The sequence below is a fragment of the Thermobia domestica genome, chromosome 16 (assembly GCF_964235325.1).
Source record: "Thermobia domestica chromosome 16, izTheDome1.hap1.1, whole genome shotgun sequence".
NCBI lineage: Eukaryota > Metazoa > Arthropoda > Insecta > Zygentoma > Lepismatidae > Thermobia > Thermobia domestica.
Window position 1 is genome coordinate 97,746,074 of NC_137469.1, and position 26,825 is coordinate 97,772,898.

The 26,825-nt window shown below is 35.9% G+C and overlaps 1 protein-coding gene across 4 annotated transcripts in view; it reads left to right on the forward strand.

The window, feature by feature from the left end:
• Positions 1-26,825, forward strand: part of LOC145673262 (uncharacterized) — a 333,328-nt gene that overhangs the window by 78,819 nt on the left and 227,684 nt on the right. For 2 of the 4 annotated variants that reach the window (XM_081742789.1, XM_081742791.1), the window contains exon 1: positions 15,350-15,603. The exons of the other annotated variants lie outside the window; for them this stretch is intronic. In XM_081742789.1, the coding sequence (XP_081598915.1) occupies positions 15,558-15,603 (46 nt within the window). In that variant the 5' untranslated portion in view covers positions 15,350-15,557. Of the gene's footprint in view, positions 1-15,349; positions 15,604-26,825 lie in introns of those variants that run through there. 4 annotated transcript variants of the gene reach the window in all.

The window sequence follows — 26,825 nt, forward strand, 5'->3', positions numbered from 1 at the left end:
TTTTAACGAAATAGAAATATGTTTACACGACGCGGAATTCATTAACATGCAAGAAGACATTTTGTCTTCTCTTGATCTTACAAATCCCCTCCCGGAATTTTTGCACATCTTTCACAGTCACCCTATATAGTCAGTTTCACATTAATGCAATCTAGAGATAATTCGATGAAATTAATTAAAAATAGATATCACTGTCCAAATCAGATACTTGTTGAAGATCGTGTTTGTCTGTGGTATAAGATAAACCGGACCTAGATTACTACCAGTAGGGCCACCCATGAAGGTGTCGTCCTACTTGCGACAGTCTTAAGTGTGACAGGAACTGTTAACTGTATTATGAGCGACCGATTCGATCTGTTAACTGGCCTACGGTTTGTAACTCCCAAGGAGTTCGCCTTCGATATTGATGGTGCGAACATTTGTGATCAATGATCACTGTGGAGCGTCATTTTTCATTCGTTGTTCATGGTGCAAGTTAATGATTTGTTTCGAACATTCCGTGAATGTCGATTAGGTCCATTTTGTGAAGTGTGTTACATATATCCCATAGAAGGTTGATCTCTGCACCTCCCGGACACGTATTTTCTGTATCCCTCCTGATGCACATGTTGAGCGATTAGCAGCTAATATTTTTCCTGTCATCATTGTTCACAATACACTTTCAAATGAGCCTTACTAGAGATTGCACTTTCGACCTCGCACTCAAGGAGTTCATTGTAAGATAATGGAAGAAGATAAGGTTCCCTCTTCTTAAACTTGTTTCATGCTAGTGTGATTTAGAACCTAATAAAATGTACTATGAAAAATTTACGTTAGTATAGGTCTCATTTCAAAAACATGGTGTATCCGAAGAAATTATTACACAAGTTACAAATCTCTCGCAGGACTTAACAGTTCATCTAACTATAAGGGATTATATCAGATTGTTATACGACAAGCTTTTATGCGTAAGTCAAAACAAGGGAGAAGGCGAATTAGGCAATTAGTTTATGTTTTGGTAGCTTACAACAAGGGGGAGATAATTTAAAGGGTTTATTTACCTTTTGGATTGTTTAGAGTGTACTGCATTATAATTGATGGGATTGGTTAAGATGTAAGGGATCTCAAAAGTTGTCTTTTATTATTGAAATGTTTTTTTTTTTTTTTTCATTTTATTCATGGAATCTTAGGAAGTGTAAAAAGTGGATGGTTGGCGAAACTGTTACACGTTTAAGTCTTCCAAAATAAAATATATTGCTTTGCTTAGTGAGTAATTATATTTGAATTAAATTAAGTACAGAAAGCAGTACTTTTGAAGAAAAGGGATGTTACAATTGGATTTTCAATAATTAACTAAAAAGGAATATACTTTTCATGGAAATATCCCATGTTAAGTTATTTGATATGTTTTATGTCAAATTTAACTCAAAATTAAGGCATGTTTTATTTGCACTTACAGTAGAGGAAAAATATGTTTGATGAACAGTATCACTGGCACGTACATTTTTCATACTAATGTTGTTCGGTCGCTAATAACGCCAGAGGCAAACATATTTCACGAGATGGAATCATATCATCTTCCATCATCTCAATGTAAATGAATCGGTCGCTCATAGGACAGATAACAGTTCCTATCGCTAATAGGACTGTCGCTTCTAGGACTAATTCGCCCATGAAACATCTAACTAAAATGGAATAGCCATACGAAAAAATCCCTGAGAAAAGATAGCAGTTCTTCCAATAGCTAGGTTGGCGTAAATCACAGTGATTGGTACGACAATTTGACCTTAATTCCCTGAATGCTCAGAGTAACTTCGACGGCAGGAATGCTGTAGTGTGGCAAAGCAACGGATATCGTCTCGCTGATTCTATTCTTTTTATTATTTTCTGCTACAGTTGAAATGAGCAAAAAGTGTGCAAAGAATTGGAAAACAAAGACTCGTTAAATGTTTTGTGTGGATTCTTGTTGCATTGCACGAGGCAGACATGTGAGCATTATGAAATATCTAGTGGAAAACTATCTCTCTATTCATATGTAAACTCTATGATGTAAATGAAAACATTGGGCTTTCACTTACAAAGAAAAATGAAAACACCATTCCAATCAGACGGTGTGCACAACAGCACGATACAGTGTTTCATCTCCTTTTGTTATGCTGCAACCTAAAGACACATAAAATATTTATTATAAGTTTCTCAAAATGAACCTTAAACAGATTTTTTTAAAAAATATATTGAAGTAATTATTCTAATAAAAAATCTAGGTGTAGGCATTACCAGATTAACACAATCTCGCAATCTAGACTATATTTCTGGACCCCCCCCACACACACACACACAATCCTGCATAGCGTAGTCGCTTACGCTCTCGTCTTTGATGCGAGCGATCCCGGGTTCAATTCCCGGTGATTACACTCGGTCAACAAGGTATAATAGCTTTTTCAGGCCAGCCATCCTCAGTGAGGTTTTTCCCGGGTTTTCCATATTCACACCAGGCAAATGCTGGGATGGTACCTAACATAATAGTCCCAGGTATTTCCTTCCTCCCTCATTCCTTTCTTTCTCTCCAATTCTCCGGTTAGTGTGATCGTCGAGGGACGTCATCCATCACATGTGTGACGGGCTAATATCTAGGTATGGCCATAGATACCGAAAGGCCAGAAATCTAATTCCTAATCCTAATTCACACACACACAATTTAAAAGGCTTAATCACTGCGAAATTAAAATACAGCTAATTTTACAGTAATTATGTGATATCTTCAAATAGATAAAAGATAATCGAAATGTGGAACAAGAGCGCGCTAGACAATATTAGTTTGCATGAGGTACCATATCACGAGTAACCTAGTGGGTTCCTGTTTGCACCCATTTATAAACGCGAAAATAAATGCCCATTTTCTAAATGGCTGGAAATCGAAAGCAGATAAGTGAGTCGTGATAATGGTATCTCATGTAAAATAATATTGTCTAAGGCGCTCTTGTTCCACATTTCGACTATCTTTTATCCATTTGAAGATATCATATAATGATTGTAAAATTATTTTAATTTCGCCGTGATGGGGCCTCTTAATGCAATTTCAAATACATTATTACTTTTAATAAAATGTTCTTGGGATTGCTGCCAGAGTGAATGTTGTTGTGCTGAGCTTTCGTTACCATACAGCGGTAACATCTTCAGAGCTATATTTCTACTTACCTAATTTCAAGATGATGGTGTTACTCTTGCCCATTCTGCTTTAATACATGAAATAAATTTTATATTTTGATCGAACTTTTAGACTGTTTTATGTTACAACGACCAAATAGTCGTTGATAAAGGATCCAGCTCTCAGTCGGAGCTACACAAAATATCAGTGTTCAATACACGTTCATTCGGCAAGATCATTCTAAAAGGAAAAAAATGTAATTTGTAATGTGCAGCACAATCGCCTACATGGAAATTTTTTAAATATAATAAATTGTCTTATTCTGTACGGTAATATTTACGATTGGAAGAGGATACTAAATATTCTCCCCTAGGTTGCACGCCATCCTAGGCTCCAGCCTACTTAATCTAGACGCTAGTCCAGGCCCAAGGGGAAGGGTCATGGGAAGCCAGATTCACAAATTGCTCGATGCAATGTAAGCTTGACTTCATTTTTGACCCTTTTCAGTGGTACTGACATGTTTTTCTTAGAAGAGAGAGATAGTAAAAAATACATGCATTAGAAACATATAAAATATAAATTCCAACACAACGAAAGACTTCAAGAAAGAGCAACTCAGGGGCGTCATTTAGAAGGCAGGGAGAGCAATTGGCCCCTCTAATTTGAGAAGCACATGGTTTTTAATAAGTTTGAATACTTATATAGGAATAAAAAAAATCTGAAACTCTTAGGTCGGTGGACAATCTTGGCCTCCTTCCTTCATATTAGCAAAAACTGAAATGCCCCCCCCCCCTGGAACAACTCAATACCATGCGCATAGTAAATAACACGGCGTTAGGAGTTCACGTGGTTCATATTAAGATATTAATTGGGAAAGAATCAAATATCTCAGTTGTACGTCCCACGTTTATGCCTTGTAAGTAAAAGGATTTGGTATGGGATTGAACTACAGACTCCTCGCACAGAAATGAGTGCACTGTCACTGAATCAGCATGGTGTCTAAGGTGATCAGACGTCCCGTTTTAAGCCATGACACTTCCTTCTTTAGAACCATTGTCCCGTTTTTTTTTTTGTTTTTTTTTTTTGTTTTTTTTTTTTTTTTTCTTATTCTCATACGGGACCTAAATGTCCTATTTTTGAGTTCAAAATACGTGATCAGAGCAAATTTTATATATTTTCGTTAAAATGACTGAGTATGGAACTGGTTTTGGTACCAATCCTTATTGGAAATTTTTAGGCCATACCTGGAACTGGCAGTTATTTGATATTACCATACAGTATCACACTTTATTGTTTATTTTACAACTTGAAAACACTGTTGGCGTCCAAAATGCAATCTGAGAATTGTACACCTCTTTTTTCCCTTACCCCGCGATTCATATGAGTCCCGTTTTTGGAAGTTAAAATTTCGGTAACCTTAATGAATCCCCTCCTATCTCTCGGACTTTCTTGTTTTTTTATATTATTATTAGGCCTAATCCTTCCATACTATGGCGTAGTTCAAAGATGGCTCACGCATGGACCGCGGAGTACTAGTCAAGTGACAAGTGGCGAAAGATAGCCTGTCTTTATCGAAAAATCTTATTGTTTCATGATTCCCTGTAATGGATAAATAGAGTGCCAGTGACTTCTGAAATGCAATGCAGCCCTCAAACATAAAAAGTTTGGCCATCCCTGGCGTAGTCTACCGATGATAAGGTGGCAGTATAATTGTCAGTTTTTGGTTGTAAAATCACTTAAAATTTTTATGGTATGCAGTATAGAGATACCAATTCTTATAAATACTTAAGTATGTCTTAACTAAAATTACAGTATTGTCGCTAGATTACGAGAACTTCTTCTTCTTTCTTTTTTTAAGTTAGCAACCATATTAAAATTGCTTAGTGTATTTGTTTTCCATTATTTTTCACAAATACAAGAAAAAAATGTAAGAGAAATGTATTTGACAAAGAATGTAACCAATGAAGCGTGTTACAATGGCATGCTATAACATGAAAAAGAATGGTTCTGTTTTAAAACAAGCACGTTAGAGAAAACGAATACATGAGTTAAAACAAATAGAAGCAATAAAAGTGTCTATATAAAAAAAAAATTAAAAGAGACGTGATAACATTTTTGATTTTATTTTCGCACAAAAATATCTCTGAAAAAGAGACAATAAGCATTGCAAAATACGGTGAAACCTGTAGCGGAACCTGTATAGAACGGGTAGTTCAGCTAAAGAGTGATTTCTTGCTGTTAGTCTACTCGTTAAAATTTAGCGTCCTTTTTACAGAACCGATGCTGTGAAACGTGGACTTACAGTTTAACATGGAATCTGAACCACCGTAATGCTTTTCTACCAGGAATCGATCTCAGGACTACATACACGAATTACAGTACAACCCCTCAAATCCGAATCCCGGAAATCCGAAAACCCGGCAAATCCGAACACATTCTCAGGGGGAAAAATAACTACAGCTGGAAAATGAAAAAAAAAAAAAATAGATTTAATCACACAAATTTAGTTTTTTTTTTTTAAAGGTTTTAACATTTTTAGACTTAATGCTTATTCTAAATCATTATATAATGATATTCTTACAACAAGACAGTTATAGATATGCGACAATCATTTTGGACATGAGTGTACACCCGCTAGTCAAGGTCACTGGCCTTTCGACCACTGGGCCACCCTGTCTTACCTCAGTCGTTGTTTTACCGCCAATTCAGTGACAAAATAAGTACGTAACATTATTTCCCGGGTAATCCGAACTCCCCGAAATCCGAACAGGCTTCAGCCCCAATTAGTTCGGATTTGAGGGGTTGTACTGTATCTACTAGGCGAGTGGAGAGGGCAAAGACTGGCATTTGTGCGTAATATTAGGATTGAACCATGAACAGTAATTAATTAAACTGCTGATTTTATCTTATTCGTTACATATTGATGAAAAGGATCAAATGTAATTTTTCAGTTTTACGTCCCGCGGTTTATGCAGTGTAGGCTAAAGAAGACGGTGATGGTAAGAATGAATGAAATGGTTCCAGGGCAGGATTAAGGGGGGCTGTAGCTTCGGTCATTCATGTGGACAGGGGCCTCCACTCTGATCAAAATCTTAACTGTCTAAAAAGAATCATGAAGATATAATCTTCATCATAAAATAAAATATGACCAAAAACATGGAACATATTCCTTTAACTTTCCTACTGCACTTTCACAGAATAGTATTAAGCGATGTCAGTAGGGGCCACATATTTTTTTCTAGTCCCGGGCCTCCAGATAGCTTAATCCGGTCCTTAATGGTTCCATGAAGGAAATGGAAACAACCGGAGAAAACCCACGCACTTGGTGTTTGTCCACCATACAGTCCACTTGGAGCGAGTTAGGATCAAACCATGGATTCCACGCATGAGAGCTGAACGCTCTACCGTTAAATCATCACCGTGGCTCATCTCTTTTCATGCTTAGTATTGGAGTCACGTTACTAGATTCTGTTTATGTTAGCGCAAACAATGATGAGGGACCAGACCACGGTAGCTCAGTGGTTGAGTGCTCGACTCTGGTGCAGGGTCCCTGATTTAATAGCAGTCCATTTGAGCTTGTGCTAGATAATCCACACTCTCATTACCATATTTTATTCATATTTTAGTCATAAGTATGCGTCCCTTTAACTTAATGGACATAGTCATACGAGATCTCAGAGCGATGTTTAGAGTGCGGCCAAATTCTATTTTAAATTGTAACTACATCCTGTCCATGACGCGCACATATTTCTGTTTACGAAGTGTACCGATTTAAATATAGGGAACACAGTAACTTTAAGAATGTCTAAGAAAAATTAGCATCGAATTTGGCTTTAGTGATCAGAAATAAAAGTGTAAACGGTACATCATTTTTTTCTGTTAAAACAAAATTCGGGCAACGAACGATAATTTATTATTGATCAGTTGATTTGATAGCTCGAGATAATAGTAACTTTATATTATTCACAGCTTTCTACTAACGAAGCACTAATGATTTGCAGCGTTAATACAACTCCATTTTATCACATGCCAGTGGTTCCAGTATGACTATCAGGGTATTAGCTGAGGTATCCAATATTACGGTTAATACTAGCCCGATGCTACCAGTTTGACACAGGACGGAAATTAATTTTGTATTGTGAAAATAACACCAGCGTGGTGTTAGAGATCTAGATGGGTGAACAAAGGAGTGCCGTAATAGAAACACCGACATGGTGTTGTTTCAATACATTTCCTGTGTTAGTAACACACCAGCTATTATGGTGAAAGCAAGTACTTAAGGTACTATAGTAATCGCGAGAAGTCGTGAAGCTTGACCTAGATCTACCAACTTCAGCATTCGATAGAACGCGAGAGTGTGTTCCATTCGTCAACCTCCATTCATGAAATTTTGCCAGTTTCGTGTCTCAAGCAGTATAGAGAACATTTCTTGAGGGTACATTGTTGAGATTGCCACTAAGTTTCGTTTTATTTATTTTTGTTATTATTTTTGTTGTTGTTTTATATTTTTACTTTTATTATTGCTACCGTTTAATCCGAATAATTGCTCTTTAAATGCTTTTTTGTTGCTCGTTCGCGATGTCTTGTAAATTTGGCAACACTGTTGGTTCACTTCTGTTATTTCACGTTTTCTCAAATGTGCTTTCGGAAGGCAGCTCCACGAATCGTACCAAATTCATCCAATGTGTCATACGTGAGACAAAGCAGTTCTGCGATTAGTGTAGAGAGCCCAGGTTTCTCGAGTTTTCGCGGTCACTCGTCAGTGATGCGCTAAAGTACAATGCCCTAGCAAAAGGATTACAGGACATTCAAAATTATATGAATCAGACATATACGTTCATACTATAATTTAGCCTACCTGCTGGCTTGCAGGAAAGTAATAAATATCTAAGTAACTGACCTTGAGAGTTTGTATAAGTTCTTATTTTCAGCTATGAGCAAAGTTTTACGCAGTATATTGAACAACATCGTAAATAATATCAAATAAACAACAACGTGTTATATTTTCTGTAACTTTCGAGAAAATGGTTTTGTGAATATATGAATTATCTAACAAAGTTTGCACTAACAAAAGTATTGCTATGTGTTTTCATACTTTGTCTCATCTTATATTCGCTTTACTATAAATAAATCATCATCATCATCATGGGTATTCTGCAATTATTGGCAAAGTCACTTACCGTAACTGAGAAGCTTTCATGCCGCACGGTTTTCCGATAACCTCTTCGTCTTCACGTATGATTTTTCTGTTTGGATAACGTCCATTAATTGTGGTCTACTTCGTCCTCTCCCTCTCTTTCCTGCCACTATACCACCCAGCAATTTCCTTCTTAGTTAATATCCCATCCAGTTTTTCTTCCTCTTCTTAATAATATCCAAAATTGTTCTTTTCTTCCCAGCATTTCTAAGACGCCTCCTGTTCCTTTTCCGCTCGACGCAGCTAATTCTCTCCGTTCTTCTCTACACTTACTTTTCGATAACTTTCAGTCATTTTTCATCATTTTTGTGTAATGTAAAAACAACCACAAAATAAATGAAGTGTTCCATTATATTTTAGAAAATATAACACACTATATTCCAATATTCTTCCAGATATATAGAAAGTGTATGTTTATCTTCTTCTTACACTTCTTCTCTGAGTATTTCAACTTATTATTATTCTTTAAAAACCTCCGAATTGTTGTTTTGGTTTATTAGAGTTTAGTGTCTCTTTCAGCAGCGGGGCTATATGAAGTATGAACCTATAGCTTAATGTGAGTTCCGAACTACATGAATTCCGACCTGAAATCAAATCTGGGCCTCACGCACTAAAGACTCGTACGTTAACTATACAGTCATGAAAGAATTTTAAAATGTGTCCGGTGAGGAACATTTGACACCACGTAGGGTTAGTTTACTGTTCATTTCCTTGATGCTTTTCTTTCATTCAGATAGCGTGGTTGCCAAATCGCAACCTCAAAATCCACGATTTTACTCTTCCTCGCCAACTATATTTCGTTCCTCGTAAAGAGTGGTAAATAAGAATTTGTTTCATATATTGTATTTTCCCTCAAAATATTAATTTCCCTTTTATAAGAAGGAAGGTGCTTTTGTAAACAAAGTTATTTGACAGCTATATACGAAACAATAGCAGTGATGTGTTACTATAATTACTCCATACTCCAGACAACCATGCCAAGTACTTGATTTATCCACTGCCATTTTAATAATTTACCCCGAAGTGCGATGGAGTTGGAATAATAAAATATCTCAAGTTTCCGAAATCGCTTCGTAAAATATTCTCTTCGCCTCTAGACTTACAAAAAAAGTACTATTTTTAAGAATCAAGTATATTGTTTTCCTTTCCAGTTTTTCAAGAGATAATCGAACAACCTGCAGTTGAGACATAATGCTTTAATTTTAAAGAGTTTCTTATCAATGGGAATGTAATTTTGCCGATGCGCAGATGCATTTCGTTTCTGTGACATGTGTTTAGTTTCCTGTCAAAAATGAAATTTTTGAATCGTGTTGGCGCAAACCGATACGAAATGAAGGCTACCTATTGTTCTCGTGTTTTGGTACTCACGTAGGCGTCGCTGCTGTGTTTTAATGACCAGAAGAAATATCTACCTAGATATTTTAGTTAGCGGGAAATTTTCAATCTAATTGGGAAATTGCATGGCTTTAGATGGGAAATGTGTGTGTTGCGATTCTGACAACGCTTTGTTACAATTCTGTCGTATCGTTTACGAACAGTATCTTACTAGTATCATTAGAATACGTAAGTAATAGTATAATAATATTACTGTTAAGTCAAATTGATACTATACTAATCACAGAACCGGTTATGAAATAATTTGAACGGCACTGGTGATAGTTGGCGTATTTTGCGACCGTATTCTAGGTAAGGACACGGGAGATAATTCCAAATGCACTTTGCTTTTACTCGTAACATCTTCCGAGTACTTTGAACATACAATAAGTATATATCAATGTCATTTGATGACTAATAATGCACTTTTCAATAATGGAAGAGAAAAGTGAATGTTTGCATATTTGAAATGCATGCAATGTGCATCCTGCAATGGAAGGACACTGTCACGGTAAGTTCTTCACATATTTTTACTATGCGGTTCCTGTTAAGTTGTAGAGAAAGGAAAGAACGCGAAATGTCCGTATGATTTTCTTTTTTTCGATCTCTTTGCTGGTAGTGCATACGTCAGAAGGTCTGCAAGTTGATTGATATGCAGGTGTGTTCCGTTACTTCAAGGTCCCACTCTACTCTATATGCACAAAAACGAACGTGAAGGAAAAGATATATACGTACGGTTAACAGTGTAGGAATGCTTTGCTTCGTCTTCTGTTAAAAAAAAAAAAAAATGAATAAAGTCATCCGTGTTAGAATCTGTTCCTTTGGTAACGGCCGATGCCTTTTTCTCCAACTTTCAACTTTGGAGAAACGGGCGGGCGACTTTGCCTTATTGAAGACATTTTAGGAGGCGCTCAATTTTATTCAAGGAAGGACGAGGAACAAAAAATCAACCATCGGCACTTGTAAAGAGCATGGACTGAAAAATTATCATATTATCCTTGATCATGCTACGTTAGCATTTCACACGTACTAAAAAAAAAAAAAAAAGAAAGAAAAAAATCATCATCTAGATTTTGGATTTCTGCCAGCACTTCCACGAAATACCAAATGTCAGTTTCCACATCTCATCTAACACGTCCTTTCTCACTGCTATCCTCATTTCACAACGTATCTTTCTAATCTTACTGGTCTGTTTGTAATGTTAATACTTTTTTTTAAGGAATCGTTTTAGTAGTCAGATTATATTTAAAATCGTGCTGGTTAAAATCACGCCTAAGTGAAAGCTTTGATTGGTTATATTTAACTTTTTTTATTTAAAAAATCAGTTGGCTGATTAAAGTTGAGCATCCCGTTCAGCAACTAGGCTATATAAGATGTGGAACTACAGCTTAACGTCGGGTCCGAACCGGATGAGCTACCACTTCCTGGCGGGAGCTTATGTGGTTCGAATCTCACGTTAATCAGTAGCCCGATGGCAGAACTTTCTTTGTCTTTCTGCGATTAGCTTTTGTAAATCAAAAATTTTCTGCAGGAATTCTTTAAAAACATTCTGCAGGAATTCTTCAAAAGTTTTGTGAAGGAATTCTGCTAAAGAAACACTTGTGAAGTTTGGCCACGATCATCCCGAACTCCACACTATATTAGTGCTTCATCTAAATATAGGAACGGCCCTTTTCCTATTTGGAAATAATTAAATTAAAAAAAATAGAATTCTAAGTTGCAATAGTTGAAATCGTCACAATAGTTTTTTTAAAGTTGCAATCAAATTGTCACCATAGCTTTAAGTCGGCATAATAGTTTTAAAGTTACAATCAAATCGTCACAATAGTTTTAAAGTTGCAATTAAATCATCACAATAGTTTTAAAGTTGCAACTAAATCGTCACAGTAGTTTTAAGCTGATAAATTGCCTACAAAGTTTAATACCCAATAGTATAACTAGCAACATTTCTTAGCATCAGGTAGGCAAGCGATAGCGCAGGCAGTAACATATATTAGCGTGATTGTTTATCATTAGGATTAGCGTGACGCACAGACTAAGATTTTTGCCGTTAATTATTAGGATAATAAACAGTCTCGCTAGCAGATTTCGCTACCTGCGCTAACAGGTGCTAATCGCGCTAGATATTGCTATCTGTGCTACCAGGTGATAATCACGCTAGATATTGCTACCTGTGCTACCAGGTGATAATCACGCTAGATATCGCTACTTGTGCTATCAGGTGCTAATCACGCTAGATATCGCTATGTTCACTACTAGGTGTTAATCAAGCTAGATATTACTACCTACGCTAGCAGATGCTAATCACGTTAGACATTACTACCTACATTAATGGGTGGCAGGCAATTTGCCGGAGCAGACAATTAAGACTATTAGAAATAATAATAATAACCCTTATGAACTTTACTTATCATAATAATAACCTACATTAAAAATGAACAATATCAGACATCTTCACAGAGTATTACGCATCTGTACATTAAGGAGCTCCAACCTCCGTCACATAATACCACGCCCAACCCCTAGAGTTTTGGCTTGGTGTTTGATGTTTGAGAAACATTAATAATATAATGTTCCTTTACACATTGTTTCTATTAAATAAACGTATTGAATCAAAACTGTTTTGTAAAGCTACGACCTGCGTGTTATTTTATTTTATTTTTTACTTTATAATTTTAAGAAGTATGAGACAGACAATTAAAGATAAAAAGGACGAGTAATTAATCAAAGGGAATGATCGTGAAAAGAATCGTAGAATAAAAATATGGGAGGAAAAAGCTGGAGAATCCCAAGAAAACCTCTGGACACGATTATACCCACAACAAACACACATCGAACCATGGATCTCTCGCCCCAGAGGAAGTGAGCGTTCTATCGCTGAGATCCCGTGTCTCTGCCAATAAATTACGGTGTTAAGTATACTGAAATTTGACTTCACAGCTGAAGATGGGTTATGGCCGACAGGAAGTCTTTCAGTTGCGTAATATGCGATCATCACATTACCTACTAGCGGTCTCATTTCTGGCATCCTAGACTAGAATGCGCTATCTGTTAATTCAGTCTCACGATGCTGGACAAAGCCGAAAATTTTGTATCTGTTTCATACTCGCAGAAAATGATTTTACATTTAATTTTTTCCTTCCATAATTACTCCATGTTTATTCGTAAGACTAAAGACGTTTAAGGTATACGTTCATATTCCATTTTTGAACATATGTTTTTCTTTCTTTTTTTCGTAAATAATTACATTATATTATAAACCTAATTCCACTAATTATTTGATAATGTTAAAGGCTAATTGTGTACGCAGAAGCTCAAGTTTACGAACGACAATTTTTTTATTTATTTATTTTTTTTTCTTTTTTTAAAGTAATTTCATAAGAACTTCCGATGACCTTTTTCGAAGCAAGGAAATCTGTGTACGTGACCTTAACAGGCAGGGCGTGGATCTACTACATCCTTGTTACTCGCGTAATAACTGATGTTGATGAGTAATTTACATTTTAATGAATAACTCACCGAGGCATTTTTTCTAGTTTTTTTAAGTTAAAATTTCGTTACCCTTTCAAATATTCATGTCTTTTTATCTTTCTTTTTAAATTCTTAATTATACATTTTCATTGTTTTTAATTCTTTTATGAACTCCATTGCTAATATTTATTGCTGTAACAGTAATTTTCGTCCTTTTTTGTGTGAAAGAAAAAAAAGTGAAAAACTAGGTAAAACCAGTTCTGGATTTCTTGTGAGACACTATCACCTACACAAATCCGACCTTGTTTCATTTCGTATACTTTCTTTACTGTCTTCGAATAGTATTTTTAACCAAGACCACGCCCTTTTCAATAAATCATGTGTATCTAACAAACTGTGGTTTATTATGTACAGTCATGTTAAAGAAAATGAAGCTCTGTACCTAACACTTCTATAAGTACAATATATTTGTATACATAGGCTGTTACGGGAGGCCTCAAATGTGGAAGAATGTCTTTACTCTGGTTCTACTTGAGGAAAAGGGAAGAAGAGAGCTCCTCCGTGGCTAAGCGGTTAGCGTACGCGACTTTGGCGTGGGAGACCCGGGTTCGATTCCCGGCGGGAGCTCATGTGGTTCGGATTCCACGTTAATCAGTAGGTCCACGTCTCATATAGCCTCGCTGTTGAACGGGACGTTAAACTCAAAATCAACTCAACTCAACGAAAAGGGAAGAAAAGGTTCAGAACACTGGCCTACTAAAAGGTAAATGAAATGAAATGAAATTTTGAGGTTCACGTCCCACGGTTATGCCGGTTAGGCTAAAGGAGACGGTGATAATGAGTAATGAATGAAATGGTGGAATGAAGAAAGTGGGAGGAAACGGGAGAACCCCGAGAAAACCCACGCACACGGTGTTTGTCCACCACAAAGTTCACTTGGCGAGAGCAGGGTTGGAACCCGAGACCCCTAGCACCAGAGGTGAACGCTCTACCACTGAGCCACCGCGGCCCCTACTAAAAGGTAGTCTACCTATAATTTCAACTAACATTATTGAAGTGAAAACTAGTTATAAATTATGTAACTAGTCAGAACTGATCGTAAAAGTACAACAGATAGGAATATTAATTATGATCTCCATTGCTGTTTTAGTAATTAGTTAGTGCGTGCTTTCGGTGTACGGGTGCGTATTCGATTACTCTTGGTGGGAGAGCCTTAACATTTAAACACATTGCTTTGGTTCGGATTCTACCTTCAACTGTTGATCCTCGTCTTATATGGCCTCGGTGGCGAAAAGATGCACTAAATTCCAACCGATCAGCTAATTCTAGCCGAGACACCAGCACCTGAAGCTTCTAACTTGTTTGTAATTCAATTTATACAGGAGAGTTGGCGCATCGCATTCGACGAGATTTCAAGAGGTTTTCTACATCTTACAAACTTTGTAAGGAAATGTAACTTCTCACAAACAGTGATTTTAGATTTCACCGAGGGCTTTCAACACAAGGGAGTGAAAAGTTTGTACTGCGAAAATGCTGATAACACATTAATCATGATCGGGGATATGGCACCGGGGGTAAATCCAACCCCGTATCCATGGGGGTACGGGGTCCGAGCCCCCCTAAATTTTTACTACCCACCTAAAATTTTCATAGTAGGCTTGCAAATGAACTATAATGTAGTTGGATTGGGACCCCCTAATTTCCACCGGGCCCCCATGGCTACGGGCCTGTATAAATCCTCTCGAGCCACCCTTACAATCACCGCTAATAAATATAGTCTTCCCTCATAGCTGTATGGTTAGCATGCGTACTTTCCACATGGAAGACCCGGGTTCGATCTCTAGTGGTCACTAATGTTCAGAAGGCACGTTAAACTGTGTATCCACATCTCATATAGCCTTAGTACTAAGGATAAAATTGTTAACACCATACCAAGCTAGCAATCTTAACTACATACACTAAGATTATATTTTTTGTGTCAGTGCCTCGAGCCCAAATAGGTTGAAAACTCCAGCATTTAGAGTATAAATAAGTTCTTTAGTAGTGGCAATTGCTTTGGGAGCCAGAGAAAGTAGCTAGTTTCAACCTGTAAGAGAACAACATTCTATTATTATTACTAGTACCTGTACTGTGTAACATTGGTTTCGTAACGCCTTTCCTCTTGGACAAGCGTTTTGTCAATCAGTTTGCCGTGTGCTTCCATAACGAGCAAATGACCATCAGGTGCAGGAATTCTCGTAACCAGTTTTTATCTCCAAGCCGAGGACTTTAGTTTCTATATGGCCCTTCTTTGTAGTTTAACGCATTTAATACAAGGTCTGTGTGTTTGTGAGGATGTGAGTTACATGTTCTTATTATTGTGTACGAGTGTTCATTCTTCAAACAAATATGGTTTATAAAAGATTTAAGAGTTTGTTAGCTGCCTTCATCATAGGTAAGTACCATTGAAAAATACATTCAGTGTTGACAGTGTGGACAAAAAAAAAAAAAAGTGTTTTCTTTGTGGTGATAGAAATCTTACTTGTGTTCTAAATCTTAGGATTAGTTCAAACCTATTTTATCAATACCCATAAGCCTTTTTCAAAAAAATTTGCAAGCTCTTCGACAATACTCAATGCTTATTAAATGTTTGGTTACCCGGAGTCAAGTGTTGCCACAGTTCTAGCGTTGGAGTGGGCTGAAAATAGTACCAAATCGAAACAAAAAGGGCTGAATTCATTATTTTATATTTGTGTAATACATGGATCTATAACACGAAACAAAAGAGATAAAGTTCTAGAACTCCCCCTTCCAAGAGTCCAAATCAAGAAAGTGCTCTTTTAACCCTTTCACTGTGGAAGGCGACGGAAAAAAATTCCCTAACCTGCGAATGTCGATTATAGTCGACGTGTTAAAATTTGTCTGTATCTTGGGTTTGTCGATTGTAGTCGCCAAAGGTTTTCTGTGTGATTTCTATTGTTTATCGAAAACAATAGAACACAAACAAAAATGAACGGTACAACTTTGGCGACTACTCTCGACAAAGCCAAGATACGGACAAACAAATTTTAACAAGTCGACTATAGTCGACATTCGCATGGGAAATTTGGTTCTGTCGACAAAAGTCGACTTCCTCTGTGAAAGGGTTAAACAAAATACATTTTAAAAACATGCAAATAGGAACCCGAACAAACGTGAAAGTAGATGAAACTTATCTCGCAGGAAGTATAGCAAAGGCCGCAAATTAAAATTTCCACCGTACTGCTTCTTTCTTGTCGTCTTCATGTGCGGCGCAGATGCACCCATCTAGCGTCATATGCTTTCCGATATAGTTCGAATTACGAATTTTCCACACAAAGTTTATAGCGTTATGCGGTGCAACGTCACAGAATGAATGTTCAACAGCATCTTTTAAGAGTCCAATACACAGAATGAGTAACGTGAGATGTAGGAAAAGTCTTACTGACATTTTTGAAAATGTGATAAGTATTTGTTAAGTGGTGCTGAATTGGGTAGAATTGTGCCAACTTTTTCACAAAATGGGCTGAAAATGCCAGCGTGGTACCAACAGGCCGATGAATGACAAAAAGGGCTGAATTTGGTACAATTGTACCAAGTGTGGTAACACTGCCCGGAGTTAAATTCAGATAATTTCGCCTGGCGGAGGAATTTTTTTTTTTTATTGTTGCAGGAACAAGGAACTATTTTGAAGAAAAGCAAGCCTTAATTTTCTTTCTTTTTTTTAAAAAAAAAAAAAAAAACCTACTCATAACTTATTAGCATATTGTGTAATCATGAATATCTTTGCAGGCTAGGTTTAAGCACACCGTAAGTTGGAAAAAGCTGATGAGTGAAATTGAATAATCGGGGTCAAAAAATATGTTTGTAAGGAACAAATTATGCAAGCAACAGAAATAGATATTAAATATATTAGGGAGGAAATGAAGTATGAGTTACATGAAATTTCAACTAACAATTCAAAATTACAGCGGATGTTAAAAAGTGAAATGACTTTCAATAATTGTTTATACCGTATGGATCTATTATTATTATTATTATTATTATTATTATTATTATTATTATTATTATTATTATTATTATTATTATTATTATTATTATTATTACCTGGAATGGTTAAAGAATTCTATGTTGGTATATCAGGGAGAAAAGGTTTATAATGAATAAAATACCTTCTGAAGTAAAATGAAAACTACGTATACGAACGTAAGTTTCTTATAAATTTATGGAATAGTAGCAGCGTAAATCATACACTACTTTATATGTCACAACAAATTCTAAGTTTATTACAATTATTGGTAGTAGTAGTAGTAAAAGTAATAAAAGTATTGCTTCGCTATTCTTATTCACTTGAACAATGATGTGTCACTACTTCTCTTGTGAAGACAAGTAAAGGAAGAGTTCCACTGTATCGACAATTTGTTTGAATGACTTAATATAATCTAATATATAAAATGAAAGTAACTATGTTTGTGATTTCATAACACTTAACAGTCTTCATCCCGGCGAAATTAAAATACCGCTAATTTTACAGTAATTATGTGATATTTTCAAATAGATAAAAGATAATTGAAATATGGAACAAAAGCGCCCTAGACAATAGTATTTTGCGTGAGGTACCGTTATCACAAGTCACCTAGTGGCTTTCCGTTTTCAGCTGTTTAGAAACGCGAAAATAAATGCCGATTTTCGAAATGGATCGAAATCGAAAGCAGATAAGTGAGTTGTGATAACGGTATCTTATGTAAAATAATATTGTCTAGGGCGCTCTTGTTTCACATTTCGATTATCTTTTATCTATTTGAAGATATCACATAATTACTGTAAAATTAGCGGTATTTTAATTTCGCCGGGATGAAGACTCTTAAACCACCCGACCGATCTCGATCAAATTTTCAACATAGATGAGGTTCGAGAATGCGATGTTTTTTATCATTTCACTTTGACAGTGCAATTTAGGGGAGAGGTAGGGGAAAATATTTTAAAAAATGATAGAAAATGACCGATCGATTAACAGTTTTCGAGGTCGCTGACACCTACAGTGACTCTTCCAATGACGTTTAAGTGCAAATTCAGCCCCCATTTCGCTTTATGTCCAATATGAAACTTATTCTCTCCGTGCGGTGAACAGGCAATCTGCTAGTTAATTATAAAATCTGACGAAAGCAAGTCACGTTTAATAAATAATAGTGTTAAAATTTCGGTAGATTCTTTCTTTTAATCAAAGCAAGGGAGTTTCAAAGTTGGAATGAACGGCATTATTTGAATGATAAGCTTGACAGATGACCATACATCTGTTACGTTTTAAGTTATTAAAAGACGTTGTAATAAGTTTAAATAATACTTAGGAGCCCTATCAGTTTCGATGTTTTTGCCATTATGTATAATATAGTGGTAGTGTTACTCCGACTAGTTTTTGTTAGTATACATGTAGGAGCTCGGTTGTTCGTAGTTCAAATGACTCCGCGAAGAATGTTATTACAAATGTAAACATATCCGATAAAAGAAAACGAAGCTAATGTCATGTTAAGTTTGTTACAACGTAAAACACATGTCAGAAATTGATGTATTGTTAACACAAATGTTTACCTTGCAGATAGGTATTTTAACGATGTTATAAGAAGTAAGTAATTCGTTTAATGTAGAAGTCAACTGGTACAAGTATACGCAATAAACACAATAGAGCTTATGTGTGGCTTTCTTAAGCTATTTCGTATTACGATATCCCTTTCATCAGCGACCCCGTAAGTAATATCCGGCTTGTAATAACCTTTTTAATTATTGCTGCTTATCGCTTACAGTTGTGTATGAGCATAATAAGCCTTATAAACACATATAACTCTGCAAAGAATAGCAAGGGAAAGGCCTATGTTTAGTTGTAGGGACCCAGCCTTATCTTCGAAAAATGATGAAATTTCGCTTATTTCTGTTAATATTAGGTTAGTTTGAGTTAGGTTTGGTTAGTTTACGTTAGGTAAGATTAGGTTTAGTTAGTTTAAGTTAGGGTTAAATAGTTGCATCATTGTATGCATATTTCCTTATGTGCGCTTTTGGTAAGTACATAGTCTCTACCAGGGGCGGATCCAGGACCGACTTCTGGGGGGGACGGTGGGCTGTCATAATGCTACTTTTAAGGGCTCCAAACTCTGGGATGGATTTTATTTATATGTATAAAACAAGAAAGTTTCCTCTTCTGGGGGGGCGATCGCCCCGATCGCCCCCCTGGATCCGCCCCTGGTCTCTACAGCACTTTGCATTGTTCATTTCTAGAACATGTAGCACAATTCCATTCTTAAATGACACAGAAATCAACTACAATTCCCTTACTTCAACTTATTTCTCCTGAAAAATTGTAATATCTTAAAGTCACATGTAAATGGACCTACAGTCACATGCAAACAACGGCTTCTGGCCCCTCCCACGGAGCAAGAGACAACATCGGAGCAGCAGCGCCACCGCCACCCAAGGAACCCTATAAATTAAATAAACAAAAACAACCCAATACCAATTTTCTGGTAACCCTCCTGTAGTCTGCTTCAAAACTTTAAAAGTAACCTAACCCCAGGGCCTCTAGTCTACTTCAAAACTACACCTATCCTTCTACCTGGCTTAGCCTGCTTCAAAACTCTAACTAAAAATCCTAATCTCAGCCGCTTAGCTTGCTTCGGGGCTCTGTTGTCCATCTAACCTACCCACTACTTGCTTCAAAGCTTTAAACATCCAATTCCACTTTGCTTAGCCTGCTTCGGGGCTCTGTTAAATATCCTGTCTGCAACCTTACAATCAAAAACCACCTATAATTAACCTTTCATATTAAAATAATTATCTTATATAATATTTTATAAAAATACTTTTTATAATAAAAGTTTTATAATAAAACTAGTAATAAAAGTCAATTCCAAACGCTCTTTTTATTAAATGCTCTACCTACAACCTATATAAAACAAAATTTTACAATATTCTATTTTTACGTACTTCTGCGCCCCTTCAACTAAACATACTCCAAAGAAAATAATACCTTTCGAATGTTGTTGATGAAATCTTGTATTTTGCTTGTATTTCAGTATAGCTTTCCAACACTTTCATTCCTCTTTTATTATAAGTTTTCAGATAATTCTTCTTTCTTTAAATATTTGTTCAATATTCTTTGCTGTATTTGACGTGAATTATGAAAATAAAAATATTTTATCAATATAAGAAATTCAAAATAATCTTTTAAAATCTATTTTCTTCTATACTAGATCTCAATTATATTTTTCTTTTTCAACTCTTTTCTCACAGCCTCTATATACTCCCTTTTCGACCCTCTTAGGGATCCTAAACCCCAGACTAAGAAACATCTATGTAGATAGTTGTTGATGGGATCTACTGAAATGAAACTGAAATTTCTAGTTGTACGTTCCATGCTTATGCCATTTTGGATAAAGAGTACATGATTAATGAAACTGAATGATGAAGTAATTATTGGAATGTTAATGTGGGAGGACACGATGTTGTTTATCACAAACTCACTTTCCCTAGGATTGAACCAGGGACTTCTAGCACCAGAGCTGAGGGCTCTACAACTGAGCCATCTTGGGCCCCCATGAAATATTGCGTTGGACTGTTATAGAGAACATATATTACATATTTAAGCATATGGTTATACTAGCAGCTGTCAATATACACATTGAGACATTTGAATCCTAATAAGTGGATTGACATTAAGCAGTTGCAAATTGATACTGAAAAGCCATAAAGTTTCTTGGATCTTACAGTACAGTAATGTTTCAAGATGTTGCTTAAGAAGTGGAAAATCTATGCGCGCGTTCATCAAACTATTTGGACTAGGAAGTTTAATGAAGTACGTATGTAACTCAATAGAGCACGATATTCTGAAACTGAAATTTGTTATAAAAGTTGTTGAAAGCCTTGATCCAAACTGAATGTCCATGTATCAGTCACGGGGGATAGAAAAATCTTGCATTATTTAATAAGAGTATCAAATTGTAAGCCTCAAATAATTTTAACTCGTACACATTTAAAAACATTTAATCTGACAGTTAATTTGTCTTTAATGTTTTGAAGATATTGTTTGAATCATAAATAATTCCTTTAATTATCTTGGATCAGAGTTCGCACATGTTTGAACTAAGGTTGTGCGATATTCGGATTTGAATATCAATAAAATATCAAAATTTGATCGATATATCCAACTATCGAAAAATATCAAAATATTGAAAAATATCGAAAAATCTTAATATTGAAACGCCGATCAAAATATAGCTTGATATCAGTTTGTCCATATTTTAAGATATCCTTCGATCGATCGAAATATAGCACAATTCTAATCTGAAATTCCTGCACATTAATATTGAGAAGTAATGGATAACGCTGTGTGCGACTTGGTACTTTAGTGATTCAATGACTAATACCTGTGTTTTAGCACTATTTATTTTACGCTTCTTGCGATTACACATTGTGAAGAATAAATAGCAGGCACATCCAGAAAGTAAGTTACGATAGACTGTAAAATGAAAGACAAAGATGAAAAGAATATTGTTTCATTAACGTAGAGTTAGTGAAACATAACCTAGTTTTCAACATATGCTTCATCCTTGTTGAGGCGTTTGTCGAATTATTGCACCAGCTCTTGCATGCCTGTGAAAGAACAATACCGCCTAGAACTGGATCCAGAATGGCATAACCGTCTACAGCTGCACTGTCGAAACATTGTTAGGCGAGGAATCGTTTCAGGTGTAGGAATAGGAAAAAGTTGCTGAGCGCATGACCAGGGCAGTAGGAGAATGATCAAAAGATATCCCAATCAGATACATGCAGAGTAGCTTGAGTGAGAATTTATGTTTGGGAACGTGACTTTATCATACAATATCATTATTTTTGCGTTCAGCATTCCACATCTTTTGTTATGGATCGCCCTTCGTAGTTACCGCACAGTGTCAACTTTGTATATGTTTATGTGCCTCTGGGGGAAAATATGGATGAGGAAGGTCGTGCACAACACTTTTCGGGATAGACAATGTTTGTTTCAATTTGATCATGACGGACAAACAGTTATGTCGCCAGTGCTCGTACTGTTGTTTGGTTTCTAGCGTCACATAGAACACTCATGTTTCGTTCCTGGTAACGGTGCGATTAAGGAACTGGTCATCTTCTTTGTGGTAACGCAGCGGGGAGTTCGAAGAGGGCGTTCTAGTTTTTTTCTTGTGATCCGCTGTCAGTTGTTTTTCAACTCATCGTGCACACAACTTGCAAAACTGCAGTCGGTTGGTACTTACCTTATTCATCAAGGAGTGAGAGATCTTCGGAAGCTGATATGAGAGTTAGAATATTGTGAACCACCGTTCTGCACTTCCCATCAATTCAGGCATAACCATGGACAATCAGACTACGCTATTCATCGTGCACTTTGGTTGGTCTGCTGTGTATTGTGTGCTCTATTTTCTAAGCATGTCTTTAGTCATGACATCTGGTCCATACGCTTCACCCAAATTCCGGTTGATTTCTGACGTCGACACTTTTTAGCGCTAAGAAATCTAAATTACCGCACATGCGCACTCGGTGAGATACTATATTCACGGAGTAATGTTTACCATACCACAGTTCTCTTATCACTCGCTCCGCACAACTGCGCTTGCATCAGGTTATGTTCCTTCTCAATTCGTGCTCAAGAACGTTTTGTTCTAGCCACTCATTGCCATCTAGGGCACTTCCAGAGCTATTTAGATGCGTCTCGTATATTATTGTTGACTATTTGTATTGACATTTCGCAGACTAGTAAAGTTCCATGATTTGCAGAAAAAATGAAGATAGGGGCATCGTTGACGTATCACTTACCTATAACATGTGCAGTAGTGGAGATAACGCTGAACCTTGTGGCATACTTTAAAGTCGCCTTCGAGTTATTTTAATACCATATTTTGCAAGTACATGCTTTCTATGGATTTAATACAAATATCACTAAATTAAGGATATTTTGTGATCAGCAGCATTTGTGAATTTATTTTGTGATAATTTTCCTACAATAGTTATCTGGATGAAATACTATAAATCTTATCTTGGTACGCTGCATATTTGTGTACGGCCAAAAAAATACTCATATTTCTGATACTTATATTTATCCAGTGAGCGTAGGCTAGTGGTAGCTGGATAGTCTCAGACGTTAAGCTTCCATTGTGGATTCGAGTCCTACCGAAGAGTATGGACATTTTCAGCTGACCTAGAAATTTCTATATTTGTATTAATATCGAGTTGGATTAAGTAAAATATCGAAGAAAGACCGCACAGAGATGTGTTCCGGTTGAGTCGGTTAAAAAAATGATTAACACATTTAGTCCCAGGTTATATAAATACATAATAACTCAAAATCCCAACTATTTTAGTGTTTTTAATAGAATGAAAGTATATATATACTTTGACATACAAGTTTTATACACCAAAAGGAAAATACATTTTTTTTTTACCTTTATGAAGTATAAATATTAATTTAATGAGTGTAATAAGACGCTTTCAGAACAGTACTTGCACGTGCACAAACACATGTATGGGACCAAATGTATTAAACATTCTGTCTTCGCAATTAAGAGATACAAAGTTCGAATTCGGTAGCGGGTCATCATCACGTAGATTTTTTCCAGGTTTTCCCTCAATTTCACAATATGAATGTCGGTATGGTACCTTTAAATATACGTACTAGACTACATTATTGTTGTTTAATTTACTAATTGTTATTTATTTCAGTGAAAATATACATGCAGACTGTATAGCTGGTTATTTGTTAAGAAATAAATAATAAGTGTATAAAATGCTTTCTTTGGTGATATACAAGGGTATAGCGTATGGGCACCTTTCTTTAGAAAAAAATATTTTAGGAAAATTATCATTTGATGCTTCTTGTGAACAAATAAACTCTAATCATAACTATAAACAGGGTTACACAAAATTTATATTTATGAATGAATCTATGCTGATAGTTGAAACGATCAGTGTTATATATCCTCTGATACCCTATATATGTGGGGTAACATCATTTGTTAAAATATAACCAAAAATTTGATAATCCCCCAAAAATATTTAAGCTTGTAAATTACAAAATCATTGAGATATGGATAGCTAATGCTATAATCATCGTTACCCATGAAGATGTTAACGTATTGGCTCCGTTAAAGAACTTGGCCGATATAATCCGTCTAACTATCTTACAAACAGAATTCCAAAATTCGCTTTTGTTCAAAAGTTATCGTGTGGAGTAACAGACGGACGGATGGACATACAATCTTTAAAGACCCACTAACGTGAACCTAATAAATTTATAACTTGATTCGATAGTTTTGTGTTAAGCCCATTTAGCTTATACTATAAAACTGGGTATTGGTATGGTTTCTCGTCAGGAATCTGAATGCAAACGTACTGGCATCTTTATTGTAGTTCAATATGTGTGCAATAGATATTATCAATACTTTCACACATATATTTCTTTTTGCACCTCTTACATATAATTTATTACTTAAGTGAATGCAAAAGTCTTGTTCTTTGTTTCTTAATGCCATCTTCTTGTTGGGTTGCATTTGTGATGCTTATCCTCGTGGGGAAAACCTTCCCAAGTGGGAGGGCCGGTTCTCAGAAATTCATTGGCCAAAGCTGGTTATACTACTGCATTTCAAGTTTACACCACCAACTCTGTAGAAGCATATGCAACGATTCTCCAATAATTTAGTGCTCGTCGTGGCGAGTAGCTTAGGTGTATAGGGCCAACTATCTGTGTGCTGGTTTGACTCTCAGCAAAGGTACTTAATCTCCTTTGCGTCAGACACCAAACACCAATGCGAGTAATAGTTTGAATCCCACTCAAAAGGGCAGGTCCCATTTTGTCTAGGCACGGTGGTAGAAAGGGACCGACATGATAATACTGTATGTCTTCAATGCATCTGTTTCATATAGTATGTATCTATATTAATACAGAATATTTCTAATGTGGCTCGCTATAAAAAAAAAAAAAAAAAAAAAAAAAAACAAGAATATTATAATAATACATAAGTTTAAGGCGAAAATTTGTGAAGTGCAATAAAGAGCTATTAAAAATGCAAATCAAATGCAAGGTGTAAGAAATATTAACTATTGAAATAAAAGGATACAGGGGAAAGACGACAAAATCTAAAATTGATCCAAAAGATATTGGGAATACTCCATGCCTTTCTGGTGTTAGTATCAAAATATCAATATTTATGAAAAATATGAGTACCGTAATATAGGGTGTCACAAACCCTGGCGGTAACATGAACTCAAAACGGTGAAAAACTTAAAGTGCTGCCCAAAATGGCCTACCGTGGCCATATTGTGCAGTACTTGACCTCTTCGTTTCTGTGGTCACTTGCTACTTATACAATGCAATGCATTGCGTCACACATATTTTATGTTTATGTTTGAATACATAGCTACATTATCCAAACATTATACTGATTAGGCTCTTAACAATAGATACTGAAACAAAACATTGATTACCTTGCTAAAATGACAATAGAATAATTTCTTCCAGTTGACACTATATCCGGAGCTACTGGCGGTCACGCCACTCGGAAACAATTGAGCCACGCAAATATGTTTTCACTGGTCACGAGAGCGAGAGTATAGTTTATACTGCCATCTATTAGTACCAGCGTAAATATGCAGACGTGGTTGGTGAACTACATTGGTTACCTGGGCCATAATGGGTACACGTACCTTATACATTAGGATGACCAATATTTTGCGAAATCGGAAATATCACTTTCCGGAATTCGGAAAACTTCCAAATTTCGGGAAAATTCCGGAATTTTTCCAAAATCCGTTTTTTCTTAATTCTGGAAATTTCTAAATTCCGGAATTTTTCTGAAATCCGGATATTTTCGATTTTAATTTCCGAATTCCGGAAAGTAAAAATTCCTGAATTGGCCATCCCTCTGTTGTGCGTATGTTCACGCATAACTTCGACAAAGGTGCGCGCCGATTTTGACCATTCTTTATTATTATTATTATTATTATTATTATTATTATTATTATTATTATTATTATTATTATTATTATTATTATTATTATTATTATTATTTTGAAGAATATACCTTATCCATATAAATTTCTTTACGACCTGGCAATCTCGGGAGCTAGACCATGAAACATCTTAACTGATGTCCTGTTGAATTTACTTAAGATTTTTTATTGAAAAAAGTATAGTTATTACTAAAAGTTGACATATCGTAACCCTATCTTTAAAACTGTGTCCAATAGAATTTCAATGATCTTTTTAGTTGCGGTAATATCCATAACATTCTCAATAGTGGCAATTTTTTTTCTTTAGTTCCAGTTAAAACACATATTCCGCTGGTCTTGAAAAATCTTGCTTTCTATGCATTTCTATCGCCTTGCAAGCTTTCTTCTTTCCAGTTTGCTCTTCAGATCCAGTTTACACCTTACAATTCAATGGTAACTTCCTGTATTGAACCTGTTAATTGCGTTGTAGTCTTCATATTTACATATCTTCTGTTTAACGTAATCTGGTCAATTTTTTTTTGCATGATCTTAGACTTGAGCGTAGTAATGCTCATTTCCTGTAGGAATTCATAAAGCAGATTTTCTCTACTTTGCCAAATTCTACATTAATATTACGATTTTTGCCTGTTTTCT